At 42.2% G+C, this 17,886-nt stretch overlaps 1 protein-coding gene across 2 annotated transcripts in view; it reads left to right on the forward strand.

The window, feature by feature from the left end:
* Window positions 1-17,639, forward strand: part of arnt2 (aryl-hydrocarbon receptor nuclear translocator 2) — a 57,521-nt gene extending 39,882 nt beyond the window's left edge. The window contains exons 13-20 of one of the 2 annotated variants that reach the window (XM_070837009.1): window positions 1,184-1,335; window positions 7,261-7,336; window positions 7,725-7,848; window positions 8,034-8,136; window positions 8,296-8,434; window positions 9,517-9,667; window positions 16,789-16,934; window positions 17,142-17,639. In XM_070837009.1, coding sequence (XP_070693110.1) covers window positions 1,184-1,335; window positions 7,261-7,336; window positions 7,725-7,848; window positions 8,034-8,136; window positions 8,296-8,434; window positions 9,517-9,667; window positions 16,789-16,934; window positions 17,142-17,240 — 990 coding nt within the window. In that variant the 3' untranslated portion in view covers window positions 17,241-17,639. The remainder of the gene's footprint in view (window positions 1-1,183; window positions 1,336-7,260; window positions 7,337-7,724; window positions 7,849-8,033; window positions 8,137-8,295; window positions 8,435-9,516; window positions 9,668-16,788; window positions 16,935-17,141) is intronic. The other variant, XM_070837090.1, reaches the window with a different exon arrangement.
* The last annotated feature ends 247 nt before the right edge of the window (window positions 17,640-17,886 follow it).

Consider the following 17,886-nt stretch of genomic DNA (forward strand, 5'->3'; position numbering starts at 1 on the left):
AGTGCTTCACACATACAAAAAGAGGTGTGTCCAAACTCAGTGTGTCAGTGGCCACATGGAGAACAACGTATGTAATCCCAAGCCATGAGCCCAGGAGCCTTGATGTAAGAGACAATCTTAATTCTTAAGTGAGGTTTGAGCACTTTGTGCTGCACACTGCAGTAAGATGATTTTACTGCTATTAACTTTGACTCCGCAGTAAATATGCGGTGCCTTGAGCTGATGAATTGCGGTCAGATCGTCTATAAATCTGGTAGTGGAGATTCGACATACATCACAGAAGTCACTCTCAGTTGTCTTGGACACTTGGTCCACTCTTGTTCAGCATCATGAGATTATTTATGGGAAGCAAAATGAAGTGAGCATCCTTTTCCAAACCCCTGTAGAACTCTGTCGGTGGGGGCTGCTGCTGGTGACTTCAGAAAGTATCATCACATTTAATTCCAATATTCTCTACACTTTATATTCTTTCTACATCTACTGCAAAATACCCTAATAGAACACCCTTTGACACCACCTTCTCTAAATCACCCACTACCAATGCCATTAGGTTGTGTAGGAGGAGGAAAACAAAATGACAGATTTAGTTTTGAGTTATAAAATAAGTTATTATTGTATAGCACATTAAAAGGATTCAGACATGAAAACTGCTCCCCACAGCCATAAAATAGATTCCATACAAGATGTCAGATAAGCTGAAACCTAGTGACAGTAAAGGCCTGTGATTGATTAACAATCAATATAATTGATAAACAGTTTTTAAAACGATGAGTATATATAGAAAAAAAATCTGTAATCAACTTATCAGTAGAGAGTGAAAGAGAGGTCGCTGATTTAAAGATGCTTTCTTTAGTATAAGGTCTACAAGGTTATTGCTGCTGATTAGACTTAATCTTAATTACAGTTAAGATTTGCCCTCCACCCAGTTGTGAAACTGAAATGGAATAAATGGCTTTCCCCTTTACTCAGGGCACACTGCTCTGCTAAAATGCTGTAATTTAGTGGCTAATTGAATGCTTCACTCCTGGTGAACACACTGGAAATTCTCTACTGCAAATCTGAAGATTGTAATGGGATGAAAAAATACATAAAGCAGTTTTCACCGTAGTTATAACTCCCAGACCCAGGTGGATAATTAAGACGGAAACAGCTTTATTGACCAGAGGTTTTCCTCCCTCTGCAGGTGGTGAAGTTGAAGGGACAGGTCCTGTCGGTAATGTATCGCTTCCGAATGAAGAACAGGGAGTGGATGCTGATCCGAACCAGCAGCTTCACCTTCCAGAACCCATACTCTGACGAGATAGAGTACATCATCTGCACCAACACCAACGTCAAGTAGGTTCTTCACACTCGCCCACACCTCCACCTACACACACACAGCTACACCGCCTCTGGGCTCTGCTCCGTGGCTACCTTGCTGCGTTCCATGTTTGACATTTGTGTGTTTTTATCATGCTGGTTGTGTGGATGTGATTGATTTTACTTCGCTCCTTGCTTGCACTGAAACCTCAATTATGGATTTCGCTCTATGGTGCGTGATTGGACTGTTTGCAGTGATTTTAAACACATATTTTACACAAGGACTCAACCACTGCAATGTTGCTAGTGGCATAGCCAGTGAAACCCGCTGCAGCAGAGAATCCGTAATGCTGTTACACAATTGCAAATCTTCAGACTGTTCATCTGTTGAAGGCTTGATACCAGGCTGTCTTAGAGTCAATCCAAAGAAAGGTACTACGTGGAAAACATGGATGTAAGGGCGTCACCAACCGAAGAGGCTGAAAAACAAACTCCTCATGCCTACTACCAATGTTCATCAACGTGGCCCCTGAGAGCACAGACAGACGAGCCCTCGGCCAACACCCGCTACCTGCAAGAGGATCGAGGTGCATCCGTCTTGGCGATCACTGAGACTCGGCTGGACAGAAACATTGTGGAGCCTTCAGGCTTCTCTGCGTTCAGGGCTGACCGAGACCTTAATGTCTGCCTCCTCGTCAGGGACGAGTGGTGAGAGAGCACCCTTGTCCCCCCTGACATCAAGCTACTGTGTGTCTCTCTTCGACATTTCCACCAGTACAGCCATACGGCCTATCTGGCCACCTGCAATCCCAATGAGGCATGGCAGAGAATTAAAGCCTTGACCAGTGTTCCACACATAGGCATGGGGAAACTGGCCGTTGTCTTGTCATTGTGGTGAGGAACTAGAAACCTTCTATCGTCACTTTGGGAGTGGCTACAGTGGTGAGGCTGCCACTCTGACTTTCTTAGCTGTAGAAGGGGTCAGGGTAGGTTCATCATTCTCGAACAAAACCGGAAGCTCAGTATTATCTAAATTATCATATGCTGTCCCCTTCAAAAAATATATATGCTAATTAAGGTTGCCAAATGTGACATTTTTTCAGTAACAATATAAATTTTGATACCTTGATATAAAAGATTCAAGGACGTAAGTTCCACAGGGCATCAGGGATGATTTTCTATCGGAATGTATCGGATATCCATATATAGAATAACATTATATGTTACAATAAGCACAATAACAAGTTTTATAGATTAATAGACACACACACCAGTTTTTCATCCATTCATCTAGCATCCATCACAGCCTCTAACAGCTGCCTAAGTGGCAGGCAGAGAATGTAGAATGTAGACACATTAATAGATGTACTAACATTACCAGTGCAATTTTCTTTTCAATGAACATCACGAGTTTTATTGATATCAGCCATTAAAAAGGCCTCAGTGGCGGAGCTAAGGTAATATTACTCCTGTGAAGGGGCCATATTTTTTGTTAAGCTTACTGACGCCCACAGAGTTTAGAAGGCTTCGCTGTCATAATCTTATAACTGTGTGACTTTTATTGTTTCATGATTTCTGAGAATTGGTGTAGTGCAATAAGTTGAAAAAGATATGCTACTCAGTTAGTACTTGAACTAAACAGAATAAGTTAAGATTTTTATACAAACATTAAGTCATTACTTTATTTAAATGACACCGTCTATGTTGTTAATATAATTGTCACCCATCTAGTCTTCAATACTCAACTCATCTTCTGTTGACATATAGTTAAAACCCAAACATATTACTGCCTGTCTGCACTTGGATTGACAAAAATGGATTTAAATGAATTGAATTTGTTGTGATGTTGTTGTGAAAGCACATGAGGTTCCTGTGTAGCCAGTGGCATGCAGAGATGTTTAGCAGCAGGAGGCAGTGGTGTCACTGTTGTAGAGTTATGGAATGGAATTGTGCACACATACTGTGAACCATATATACATATGAGAGTGTGATATGTGATACATATGTGAGTGAATGGGCACACACGGCGTACAGACACACACTGTAGACTGTACGTAGTCAGGTTTCTCAGTCTCCACCTGGTAACACTCAATGTCCTGGTCCTCCTATATGTGCTCTCTATCTTCCCTAGATTACCAATGTAAACATACAGCCAATAGCCGTAGTCACGTGCATGCGTGTTACAGGCATGAATCACTGCCGACAGCTCCCTCAGGCTGAGATGGCAGCTAGAGTGTTACCAGAATATGTGCTAGATTTATAAAAAAAAAACACTTTCTCCTGCTCCTCACAGCGTGATGAATACCTGTATGTCACCTCTGTGTGCATGTGCGCAAACATAGGGGTTATGTGTGGGAACACAGTAGGAAATTGCCTTATACTGTTGAGGGAGTACATTAATGACCTGTGTGTTGAATGTGTGCAGTAGCAGTATCAGTGTGCGCACTGAGCACTTGTGTGTACTGAGGTGGTACATGCTTTGGAAAATGCTTGTGCCAGAGGTGCAGTTAACACTGAATCCCCATCTCTTATGTGGAGATACTTTGACAGACGTTTAGTGAATACAGAATTCAGTGACAACTGCATGTAATAGATAATCCCAAAGAAGCATTGACATTGGTGATGAGGTCCCAGAAATGATGTTATCATTTATTGTCAAATATGATACATCAAATCAGTTATTATAATTTCACTCAAATGAGTCATGTGTTGCCTGTAAGTAGTCTGCTGTTGGAGTTATAATCACCCTGTTTCTGTGTCTGGACTGCTGTAATGACTTAGAATATCCCTAAATATATATATATATCCCTAAATTGCCCTTCAATTTTGCAGACATTCAATCTTCCCAGTAAGACATTTATTTCAGTATTTTTCTTATTTAGATTTTCAAATTGATTTTAAATTCAGGTGAATTCATTACAGGCCTATGGAGAGCTGCCTGCATGCCCCACTTGTTTGGATGGGAGCACAGGTTGCTGCTACCCACAAAGCACCGCTGCCATCGGGTCAGCTGCAGGGTTGGCACCTGGGAGCCGTCGTTCACAGCGATCACTTCTTTCTGCCCTTTTGCTCCTTGTATGTTTCAAACTTGGGTTGTGAGGACAAAGCTGTATCAGAGGTGTACATTTCTGACACTCAAGAGGGTTTTTTTTATGTCTGTTTTTACCAGGAAATCTGTTGATGTCCAACATATTTAAATCTCTCCAACGGTTTTCTTCTATTTTATTTCATCTGAGTCTGAGAAGAGGCCCGTAGAGCACAGAAATGATTTGTTTTTAAGTTCAATTGCAACACATTTCCACTATAATCAAGGTAACTGTCTACCACAGAGACTCACTCTACAAACATAAGACATAAAGACCAGTCTATGCATTTTTAATGTAAGATGGGTGCACTCATAAAGCATCTATATATTTTGTAAATGAAACTACAGGCATTATGGAAATGTCTGCATTTATTTTGCCTATACCAGCTGGCAGTTGCCTAGTAACTTTATCCCTTTAGCACCATGCCAAAAAGATCCCAGCTGTGAGGTTTTGACCACAGCAGCCTGATCTGTGCTGCGCCCCACAGTCTCTTTCTTTTTGTAGCCTCATGTTTGTAAAGAGCATACCGTACACTAGTCAGAAGAAGAAATCATCACGTTCTTTTGTTGTCTGTCACACCCCAGTGGCAGCCTGTGCTTATACATCGAAAATGTGCGTTTGTTGAAATTTCTGTTTGGCAGAAGCATAGCTGAGTGTAGTTTAAAGCAGCGGAGTCCACCTATTTATACTCTCCATTCCAATTGTTTGTGGTCCTGAGCATCGGAGTGAGTTGTGGTGGTGAGGCAGAGGTGCCTGCATGCCTGCCATCTATTGCTATTGTTTCCTTCAGCATTTCGAAGGACCTGTCCTGTCTTGTGATATTAAGTAATTAGATGAATCATAGATTCATAGATTTTAGTCGTTGGATTTGAGTGTATGGGTGTCCTGCAGCAAAAGAGTGCACAGCCAGTGATGTTAAATGGTACTTAATGCACTATTCATAAAGTTGACATGGTCATCAATTTCTGGCATCTACTTCTGCATGTAGACCAAAATAATACTTCAACAAGAATGATTTTTTTTGAAGTAAACAAATAGCTCAGTTCTGTAGCAGTAGTCTGCAGTAAGAGCTCATTTAACTCCACATGTAGACAATTTTGGTCCCGAAGTGATGTCCAAAGCCATTAGAGCAGCAGGGTGTCTCACTCCTGAAACCTTTCACATAAATGTACTTCCAGTCAATTGCGCACAAAACAAGCCATCTATGCAAGGTTTTTGAAGTCAACTGAAATGTCAGGTTTTGTGTGTGCAGCCATTCTGTGTTCCTCTAACAAATGGAGCGTAAGATTGACAGGTGGATGGGAACAGCTTTGGCAGCCATTGTACTGGTCTCCTGTGGTTAAAAAGGGAGCCGAGCATTAAAGCAAAGCTGTCGATTAACCAGCTGATCTACCCTCTAACTCACTCCCATGGTCATGAGCATTGGGTGGTGACCTGATCATGGATACTGGCAGCAGAAATGAGTTTCCTTCACGGGGAAAATGTCTTTTTTATTTCTTATTCTTCGCATCACTACTTCTGTCACTTCTCATGAGTGCAACAGCATATACGCCTTCAAGATGAGACTGAAAGAGTCTGAAATTGTGCACCATTTGTACGATTCATCATTCCTCAATTCTCTAAAAGAGAGGGAAGGATTTCAGCCCACTTTTGAGTGTGGATGTTCAAAACATGAAGAGATACTTTTTGTCTTTAGACATGGTCAGACAACACTTTACAACCCAGTTCATTTGAAGCATACCTCTGCCTTAACCCTTTACAGGGCACTCATTGAAATATTTAGAAATTCTAAATTTCAACCCTAGACCATTACTGGTGGTCATTACAAGACTTTTTTACTTTTGTGAGTTTGAAAAAAAAAAAAAATTCAATTTAATGGTGAAAATCAAGGTCAGTGAAGTTACCATATATGGTTTCTTGCTGGTCTGTCATGTAGCGTGATTGTTGCTGATTGGCTTGGAGCCTCATGGTGAGGCAAGGGGTGGCATTTTGAACTCCCACTTAAGTTACCAAATATGGTCCCTTGCCCGATAAAGGGTTAAGGGGCAAGATGAGGAGCTCAGACAATTAAAGGAAGCTCAACAAAACTGCTGCTTCACATGACGGGAACCAGTCGAGTCAGACACTTTCAACCATGCCAGATCTATATATCCCATGTAGGTGCAGATGTGTTTCCCATGAAGACAGTTAGAGAATTTTTGTGTGTGAAAAAGCAGTTAAAACTGGGTGTTTGTGCATTTTGGCATTTCCTCCTTAAAAGTGAGTTATACGTTGGGATAACACAGTAGAACATTGGCTTTTTCATCCACTTTATTTCTTTTGCTGTAACCAGTTACTTTTTGGTGAGCTTTGTCACGCCAGACAATAAATACATCATATTCCACAAAGTGCTGTCTCTCTTTCTGTCCGTAACCGCAATTTCATTTCTTCGTGCGGGTCCATGTAATGCTGATGATGCAGGATGACATCACTGAGTTAGCCGTCAGGCCATGGTCTCCTCATGTTTATAGCTCTTGGTGTGTTTGTAATAAGTCAGCAGGATCAAAACTAAAAGCTAAGAATGTTTCTTACCCACAGGTCTGAAAGTTAATCTGTGTAAATGCACCTGAAAGCAGCTTCAAATGTCTCCAACTGAAATGGAGCTGATGAAAACTGCTGTACACTGCTTCTCTGCAGGAAATTCACCTGATCTGAATGTGGGATTAGATTCTACACAAGTGATTGATGCTCTTCTCCCTGTACTTACCCTTGTTCTTCTCTGACTCTGGTTTGTTGTGGTGTGAATGGATATTTTTAGTGCCTCCTGCCCCACGAAACACTTAGTTATATTAAATGCTTATTCATCATGTTAGTTATCTATTGTATTGTTTCACAGGCAGCTACAGCAGCAGCAGCAGGCAGAGCTGGAGGTTCACCAGAGAGATGGACTCACCGCCTACGATCTTTCCCAGGTGACTCTCTGCTTAAGAGACACATCACAACCCCACTTAGCTGGTTAGAAAGATGCCTCTAGGGAACTGGAGTTGAGATAATTGGATGTAATTACCAGATAACTAGTGTTGAATCACCATGAATGAATGTATGACAGTAGTTCATGGACGGTAACACACAGAAAATAACTTTATTTGTCCTTTGTACAGTTTATTTGCATGATGCATAGATATTATAGGAGTTTAGTCCTAAATGAACACTACCTCAAAGCCAGTGTTTGTCAAGAGTAGGAAGTACATTTAGGACATTACATTTTGTCACAATTCACATCATCCCCTAATATCAAACTCAATGTCCTCTTTCCTCCTACCACTGCTCCACCCTCTCCACATTCACGCCCACGCTCAGGTGCCTGTGGCCAGTGTCAGCAGTGGAGTCCACGAGGCGGGGAAGAACATTGACAAGACAGAGGCCCTGTTCTCTCAGGAGAGAGACCCACGCTTCGCTGAGATGTACACCGGCATCTCTGGCTGTACGACACACACAGAGAAACACATGCACACACAAATACACAAACATCGGCATACACCTCATACACAGTATTTCAGTGACAGTCAGTGATGTGGCTTTATACTTCACCTGCTTTCTATCTTCTTCTGTCTGTCCTTCTGTCTGCAATGCTGACCCTGCTCTGTGTGTGTGTGTGTGTGTGTGTAGCGGGAGATAAGAAGATGATGGTTCCCTCCTCTACAGCTGGAGGACAGCAGCTCTACTCACAGAGCTCTCCCTTCCAGCAGGGACACTCTGGCAAAAGCTTCAGGTATATGTCAGTGATGTGTGCTAGTGCATGTAATGCTCAGAAGCTTACATCCATAACTCGCCTGGTTAGGCCCCCTGTGTAATAGTAGTATATCTCTCCAGAGAACCATGGCTGAACTTCACATTTCACTCTTTTCTTTTTGTTTGTTTGTGCTCACAGCTCCTCTGTGATCCACGTCCCCGGCGTGAACGACATCCAGCCATCGGGCTCATCCAATCAGAATCTAGCTCAGATCACCAGACAGCTCAACCCAGGACAGGTGGCATGGTCAGGAAACAGACCTCCCTTCTCTGGACAGGTAACACACACACACACACACACACACACACACACACATTCTCTATCAATAATAAAATCAGCAATCTCAATGGCACATTTTCCCTTCTCCTCCTGTGCCCCAGACTCACATCTCTGGTGCTTGGTAACAGATGGACTCTTATTTTCCATGTTTTATATATATATGTGTGTGTGTGTGTGTGTGTGTGTGTGTGTGTGTGTGCGCGCGTGTGCCAGTTCCACAAGAGAATGTGCTGAGCATATGCTTCTTAACAGGCTCATCTGTCTTCCATGCGCACTGCCGCACTCCTCAGGTCACCTCACTGGACTGTTTTCTTTGTTGTTCAGTAACCTCTGAATGCATCACAATAACTTGAGCCAGATGACATTAGAGGAAAAGAGGCCTGAATGTTTTCACCACCTCTAAACAGACCAGGCATTTAGAAACAACATCATACAGGGTTTCCATGTGTCCTGGAAAACCTAAGTTAACCTGCAGTTCTTCAATGCAGTCGCCCGGCAGCCCATTTGTCCAAAGTGTTCTCGAAAACAATGAGTTGTTTACGACGAAGAAGGCCGTGCCACATAGTCATCAGGTTGTTTTAACAAGACCATAACAAGCTCCCAAAATGCATTTTGTTCTAATGTCCTTGCGAGAGCTGGGTGCCTGAATTACAGGGGGAAAGTAAAGGAACATCAGTCTGTAGGTCGTTGATATATGACGTCTTGAAAAGCATCAACCATGTCTGTATGTTCAGTATTGAAAGATTCAGTGAATTCTTATGGCCATTCGGAGCAGCTGTTGCTATAAACAGCTGCAATCTAAACAACTAGCCAGTCTTGTATTTATACATTTTCTCTGCGCAAACAGATGTGCTGGAGATACATTATATCTGTTCTTGTTGTTCCGGATGTTTTTCTCCATTCTGTACACTCAGTCCCAAAATTTCCTTTCAGTGGTTTACTCAGTGTTGCTAAATATAGAAACACAGGGCTGTCTTGAACGATGTACCAATATAGGTTTACTGTAAGGCCAATTTAAAAAAAACTGTACAGTTACAGCCCTGATACTCTGCATATGTAACCAGTGTCTGTGCTCTCCAGTCCAGTAAAGCCCAGTCCAGTCCATTTGGTATCGGTTCCGGCCACAGCTACCAGACCGACCCGGCCTCCTACAGTCCCCTGTCATCCCCAGCCACTTCCTCCCCCAGCGGCAACGCCTACTCGGGACTGACAAACCGCAGCACAGCTTTTGGTGAGCCCTTTGTATCTTTTACTCTGATATGTTACCTGATGATCGATGGTAATGTCCCACCTGTATGGTATGGGTAAAGGACATGCATCTAATGAGCACAGTAACGGAGGACCAATGTGTGATAGAAACACACCTACAGCACAGGTTCTGTTCTGTAAGGGAAGGCTTGGCAATAACATTGAAATCAATGTCACCATTAATAAGAATCCATTTCACTATTTATTATAATATTGCAAATGCATCCATATGACTGTATCATCACCATAAGATTCATTCAGTATAGAAGTGATTAAAACGTGGGCTGGACATGTGCATTCCAACAGTGTCACTGTTTTAGAAGTAAAACACAACAGCACAGCTGAAATATGTCACTTTCTCCATGTTGTCACCTTCCTCAGTCCACAGAGGTGGGTTGAAATTGAAAGTTTGAACCACTGCATATAGCTGAGGCAGAAAGAAAGCCAAAGTGTAAAGAGATGCACTTGTCTCCAGATAGGACTGAATATTGTTGCAGAAGCCCTTGTAAAGGAGAAAGCACGATACAGAGGTTGCACTGGGTCTTCTCGACAGGTAATATAGTCGCAAATGATAAAGTCAGCCAGCTTCTCAGATATATGGCCCTTATTTTATTCTGAACTCAGTACCCCTGTGTGTGTTTGCTGTTAGGCAGTGCGGCAGCTAGTCATCCAGCCTTATCCAAGACTAATAATAAGAGATCACTGAATAGAATTTACACTCCCGTACTAAAGTCTTAGTCTGCGTATGGACTACCCTGCAAGCTGATTCATGTGCTCACGAGTGACATCACCATTAAACTGTAGGTATTTTCATTTGCGGTGGGAGGCAGAGATGTTTGTGATAATTACAGCAAGCAAACAGCAGTAAAGATAACACCGGCGTGCTGCTTCTCTCAGAGCTCCGCTGTCTGGACGGGAATGTGCTGCAGAGCTATTAAACTCCAGTCTCTAAGTGCTACGTGCCACCTTGTGATCATACATCTACAGAACAAACTTATGATCTATGATTTTTGTATTGGAGCAATATAAATATAAAGTTAGTTTTCCACGTGGTCACATTATAGCTCTGGATGCTCTGACACGCATGTTGTAGTTTATTCATCATTATTCACTTGTTACAAAAGCAGAGTAAAGTAGGAATGTGGGCTTCCATGAGCTTCACCATTTATAAAATTGTATATATGGATCTCCATTAAATCCATATCTAAATCTAATGAATAACCATCACATTTGCCAAAGGGAGAAGAAAGAAAGGATTCTTGGTATATGAGGCTTTAACTGAGACCAGGTTACACTTGCCATGAATTCAGTTCAATTAGACAAGCCATTTCCTTGCTTTCAAGTCTTACAGGCTTATTTTTTGTCCTGCTACAGAGGTAATTACATGGATGGGAGAGCCAAGCAGACAGAGCCAAAGTCACTCATTAGCAATTCCATCCACCATTATTATACATTATTCTGTGTGGCCTTGAAAGCTTTTTTCTCATCTCACACTATGTTAACATCCTTTTTATGAGTTCCATGAATAACACAACAAGGTTGCATCTGATAAGTGCTTCTGAACACTGCTCAGTATTTTTCCATTGATGGCCTGGCATAAATGAATATTGTCAGATTGCCTCTGTTGAGTTGCCTGCATGCTGGATTATTCCCAAAAAAAGAAAAACGCTGAGCATCATTGCATTCCAATTCAAACCCTGCCTGCATAGAAACCCAACATCGTATTTGACGGTAGCTTGAGACCGTATTTGTCGCGGCCGACCCTGAGCTGTGGCATCGCACCCCGACACTGCACACTCACAAGTCAGCTGCAAGACGGTGCCGCATTCACAAACTGACGTCTGAGCAGGGAATTATTTTTTTCAGTCTTAACAACTGCACATAAATGCATTTTTGTGACAAATGAACATCAGGGCTCTACTGGATTCAAGAAGTTGTTTGACACATCTGTCATTAAAAAGACTAAAACTAATGACAGTTAGGGTGTGCTGCCCAAATTGTTTCACATGTGAAATATATATTTGTAACTTTTAGATGAAGTAGAATTTCTGTTTGAATGTCCAGTTACTTACATGCCATTGTTTATTGCTCTTCATGCACTGCGATTTCTGGAGCGCTGAGTGTGTCAAGGGAAGAGCTAATAAATCTTGGGACTGCAGAAAGCCTGTGTTACAGACTGAGACTGGAGGATGAAAGACATGATCGTTCACCTCATTCTCTTCAAAAGAAGAGATACAAGAGTTTAGTGATTTTGATGTTTGGCCCACAGCAGGAACTAAAAGTCTTTGACTCCTGTGATTTTGACCACCTTAGTGTGCAACATTAAATGATCTCAAACTCAATGTTAAAACTGAAGCATTTGATGATATAATGAACTATAATCACTGTCTATGTCTGTACTCGTCATTACTCTGGTGGTACACTCCAGACTCCTTAGGGACTTTGGACTGAATTCAAATTGATTCCGGTGTAAACACTGCCAGCATTTACACATAATTTGCTGAAGACTGATTCTTCCCAGTGAGTGTAAGTGCAGGTCAACCTTAGAAAGGTAATATCTGCTTTACCTGCAGAGGACACGTACATTTAAACAAACACAGCCGCCTACAGACATTCTAACACTTCATCCCACACTCTGCTTTTTTCCAGCAGCCCTCAAACTGGAATTTAACTTCTGACTGATGTCACGCTGATAAAAAAAACAAACTATAATAACTTTACTTTGATTCTGTAGTTTGCCTTTTGAATGTGTGCAGCGCATAGTTCAGTGTAGATAAGCAAAAGCAAACCAGCTGCATAGATCAGTGAGTCTGCCTTGAAGTTTGTACCTTTAGTTGGTGCCACTGTTAAATTCATAAGCCGGCACGAGACCTTGTGGCAGCTCCGCAAATCGCATCACAGTATACAGGACAGATGTGACCCAGTGAAGAAAACAACTATTTATTGCATAGTTGCCACAATCTAAGAAAACATGGCAACGTACACATCCTGCAAAAACAAAAGTCCCAAGTTAATCAAAATGATTTACTGCACAGCCCCAGCACAGATTCACTCTGGGGACTATAAACATCTGTAGCTGTTTAAATAGTTAACATTGTAATCAGTAACAATCGTGGTGATGCCAAAATTGACGGGTTCCAGCTCCCCTATGCTAGTAAACTGAATGGCATTCCTTTGATTAACTGATTAATTGACTCATCAAGACAATGATTCAGAAAATAGCTAGCAGATCAATCAATAATGGAAGTATTTTCTGCCATTATCATCAAAAGTAGAAGTCGCCTCCCTAGTTGAACCAGAGTGGCTGACTGACCAACTGGCCAGTGCCTCACTTCCTAGCTCCACACTGCCAGCCTGTAGCAATGGCATCGTACAACACAAAAGGTTGAGAATGCTTTAGTGTGTGTTCAGTCAGTGATGGCTCATCAGCCAGCTGCTCGGGCTCCTGCTGTTTGTTGTCCACATGGCTGTTGGAATGAAGCACGTCCAGCATGCAAAGGCTACTTGAGGGCCTGTTAATGGACACACACATTAGCCAAATGGATTATGTCTCTCTCTACTGACTCATCCATTTATTCTTTATTTCCTCCCGTTTGTTCTTCCTCTTAAGCTGATTTCCTGATTTTGATTTTTACACATCGTCCATTTTTTATTCACTGTTGATCTTCCTCTGCCTGTCAGACCGTTTGAAGGATGAAGTCAGTTACAGCCAGTTATTTTCTCCCTTGTTGCATGTGCTTTTCAGTATTCACACAAGACGAGCTCTTGTTTTTCCTTATCTTGTTTGCTGTCCGTTCCATGTATTCACTCCCAGCCAGCTATGTGTTAATGACTTCCTCTTCATCTTTTCTTTTTTTTTTTTTACATGTAACCTCTTTCCTCTCACCATCAGTGGCTCAGCCTTTTGCTTGTATCTCCATGGAAATGAGATGAGCATTTTGTTTATTATAGTGAAACAGCAAAAATTTTCCTCTGCACAGGGAAGCTGACAGCTTATCAGTCCGCTTTGCTGTAATGTACTCAGTAGACACTCAAAACAGCCTCGCAGGGAGAGTGTGTGTGTGTGTGTGTGTGTGTGTGTGTGTGTGTATTCATATTTTGTGCACAAGTGTGGAGCTACTGCTCAGCTTTGTCAGTCAAGGAATGTATTTGCTGGTGTATGAGAGAGATAGAGGTGCAAGAAGACGCTCCCAAAGCGCGCACTGTTACTTTTATTAGATTGTGTAGATGTAGAGCACAAAGAAAGGTCATTTTATGCACATTTCAACCACAATAAATTCTCAAATAGTGCTGTGTTTTCTGATCTGCTCCGGTTTTAACTTCCTGATAATGCAAATGCCGCATTTCCTCCAGGAATGTTCTGATCAAATTTTTGTTTTGGCCCTGATTAGCATTGGGTATCTGCCAGTACCGAGCCCAATCTGATACTTATAGCAGCAGAAGGTATGCAGTGCTAATTAAATATGTATCTGGCACATTGCAATAGCAGGTGTAGCTAATAGACTTGGCACACCTTATTTTTCATCAGTAACTTTACCCAAGTACTGAAGGTTGTGTTTCTAAACTATAACATGTATGAGTTTGAATTATTCATATTATATGAATGACATTTTAAGAATGCGGCTCCTGAAATTGATATGATGTGATCAGCTTAAGAGAAGACATGTCACTTTATTGGAGTTGTACAGTGTGGGAGTAGAGTGGAGTTTCTGGCCTCATAAATAATCTTTGGCTGAGAACAGACAGACCAACTTTCATTTTTGTCTGTCATCAAGTCACCCACAGAATAAACATGAGCTACATACAGCGGATATGATCAGCTGCGGGCTAATTTTTATCTTTTCATCCTAGAAAAGTGACCGTGAGCTGCACATTTGTACACAGCGCCTTCCCAGTGAGGAAGAGAGAGTTACGCAGATCCATGTGTTTTACCAACCTGTGCTTGTGTTTGCTTTGAACAGAACTCTGAGTCATTTACCAAGGTCCAAATCATTTTTCAAGCTCATTTTCACTCTGAGAAAAATACTTGCACTGCAGACTGCTGTAAAGGAGAGCAGCAAGGCAGCACTAGTAGGCCGAGATGGACAAAATGCAGTAAAGTTAAGTAAAGATCGGTAACTGATCGACTTACTGTAGCTGATACCGGTGCATTAATATATGCCCTATTCATCCCTGATACCAATACTTAGAAGCAGCTCGGGACAACTCTGAATTTATGAAGATGAAAGGTAAGCATGGAGGAAAGCAGAGTCCTGTTTGTTTCTGCTTTAATATAAGTTGACACTTAATGAAGATGTTTTACATTTAGAGCCTTTCAGCAAAGCAGCATATTCTCCAACTTTCCTGGCAGGCTTTTAATGGAAGAGTATCATTGACATTGGCTTAACATGGATTTAAAAAATGAATTAAATAAAACAGCAAAGTAGATGTAATTGACTCTACAAGTGAGTGAAAATAGTACTTCCATTAAAAAGTGGCCGTGCTCTCAGCAGAGTGATTAGTCCATGATTGTACTGGTGGAGTTAATGAGAGACATTCTAAGAGACATCTAAGTAAAATATGAAAAAAAAAACTTTGTAACACCTGAAAGTGAATCATAATTATGAGATACAGAAGCTATAATTACTAGATAACAGCTCCACTCTTTCCCCGTTGGGGTCAGAGTTAAACACTTGGCGCTACCATCCACCTGTGATGTACTGTGGCTATTCTGAAGCACGAGGGAGCAACAGCAGCCAGGGCTGAATGTTAGAGAGGCCTCAGGGCCTTCTACAGCAAAAAAAGGATAATGAAAGAAATGCCATCCTTCAAAGCAAAGGCCGTTATCTAACGGTTGTTTCATAACTATGACAACTGCTGGTGTAACTGCCAGTGTGGGAGAAAAGCATCTGGAACTTCTCTGTTTGCTCGAACGCTGAAACCCTCCCACCCCCGTGGTGTGTTCAAGTTCAACATCATCTGTATCTAACACAGATTGTGAGCTGTGACGGTTGGATAGAATCATCCTTCTACCAGATAATCCGGTGGGGAATGTCAGAGAGTTAGCATTTGAGCATCTGTTTGCATCTAGCTCTACAGCAGTAGAGCATGAGCCTAACTAAAAGGTGATCTACATACCTACCCACACATTACTACAAATACAACTCATGTTGCCAATACAAACAATTATTATTGTCATCATTGATTCATTTGTTGGTAAATCATTCAATTGAATAGCCTATAAAGTGAAAGTAGTGAAAAATGTCCGCCACAGTTTCCCAAGACGACGTCCTTGAAGAACGCGTTTTGTCTGATCAGCTCACGGTGTCTTCGGTGAACATCTGGGCGCAAAATACTGAAGCCCTTCAGTGTGTGCATGTCTCCTGCTGATGAGCACGTTGGCACCTTGTGTGGTAGCCCCCGCCATCAGTGTGTGAACGTGGTGAATATGAACGTGGTGTTACAGCGGTTATAAAGACCAGAAAGAAACTATACAAATACAGCACAGAAGTACGCAAAGCAATTATTGCTTCTTTATAATTGACTTGAATGATTAATTGGTTATCAGAATTGTTGGCAATTAATTTTGTGTCCGTTAAGTAATTGCTTAATCAACTGATTTGATTGATTGATTTTTTTTAAAATACTTTTTTAAACGTAACGACAGTTTAACTGTATATACAGTGGGACCTGCTCCTAATGAAGATTAAAGAACAGTACAGCACGCAGAGTGCAGCAGAAACACGGTGATGCAACATGGTGGACTCACCTATGTAGATGTCAAGTGCTCATTCTAAGCCGATGATAACACTACTACTGAACACATGAGTATTATATTCACTTTCTGCTAATTGATCCCCCGAAATCCTACACAGTGTACCTTTAAGAGTAACATTTGAATGTGTTTAGTTTACTGATGTTACTGATGTTGTGTTCAAACACAGTGAAGTAAAATAAAAAGCCTTTTGAAATAGCAACAATTTAAAGAAAGGTGTCGCATTGAAGCCAAATCATATTAAATAAAAGGAAAATCTGGTTAAATTCATTTTCATTCTCGATTCTAACCGGAGCCCTTTAGTACACAGCTGCTCTCGGTAATGAGTGTGACCCCGTGTGTGTTTCCAGATGTGTCAGGGGAGAGTAGCCAGAGTGGAGCCCAGTTCCAGGGTCGTCCCAGTGAGGTCTGGTCCCAGTGGCAGAACCAGCATCACTCCCAGCAGGCCGGGGAACAGCACACACACCCCAACCCCAGCCAGACAGAAGTCTTCCAGGTAACACACACACACACACACACACACACACACACACACACACACACACACACACACACACACACACACACACCCTCCTGTAGTGTGTCAGAGTGTTTTCCACGCGCTGGCTGCAGACCAGTGTCCACAGATATGTGATATGTCTGAGAAGAGCTGCGTCCCCAGCACTCCCCTAACCTCTGACCCCCCCTCCCTGTGTTTCTGCAGGACATGTTACCAATGGCTGGAGATCCCACCCAGGGAACAGCCAACTACAACATCGAGGACTTCGCTGACCTTGGCATGTTCCCACCCTTCTCTGAGTAATACCCCCCGCCCCCCTCTCTTCGTCACTCTTCCTCTCAGAACTGAACTGATGTTTGCATTCATCACTCATGTTGTCTCATTTTTCTGTATTGCTGGATCACCAACACACAGCTGATGTGCCGCACGGTGAATGTCTGGGTGCACTCGTCATTCGCACACATACAAACACGAGGTCCACTAAATGTCCGGGCTCCGAGGCCTGCAGTACACGTCTGTGAACATACACATACCTCATCGCTGCGAAAGGGAACCCTGCCGTCAGATGGAAGGAGCATTACCCGACCCGTATGAGCGCTTTGGACACCGCCGGCTCTTTGAACTAAAGGGTGGAGGGCAGACTCAGCTCTCTGCAGTCAGCATCAGCGTGACCAGAGGAGGTCAGTCAGACACCAGTATCAATATTGTTACAACAACAAAAAGTCAACTAAAGTTTGACTGCACACACGCTGCACCCAATGCAGCCTGCATCCACCTCTGTTTTACAGTATGTCAGGGCACAGATTGTCTGCTCCTCAGCTGCTGCATAGTATTAACTTCTCAAACTCTCTCTTAATTAGACCATAAATAGGCTTTTTTTCTTTTCAGCTTCTAGCAAGTTACACATGCTGCTGTAAATCTGACCTAAATACTATTTTATGCATACATG

This window comes from Pempheris klunzingeri, chromosome 1 (assembly GCF_042242105.1).
Source record: "Pempheris klunzingeri isolate RE-2024b chromosome 1, fPemKlu1.hap1, whole genome shotgun sequence".
Lineage (NCBI taxonomy): Eukaryota > Metazoa > Chordata > Actinopteri > Acropomatiformes > Pempheridae > Pempheris > Pempheris klunzingeri.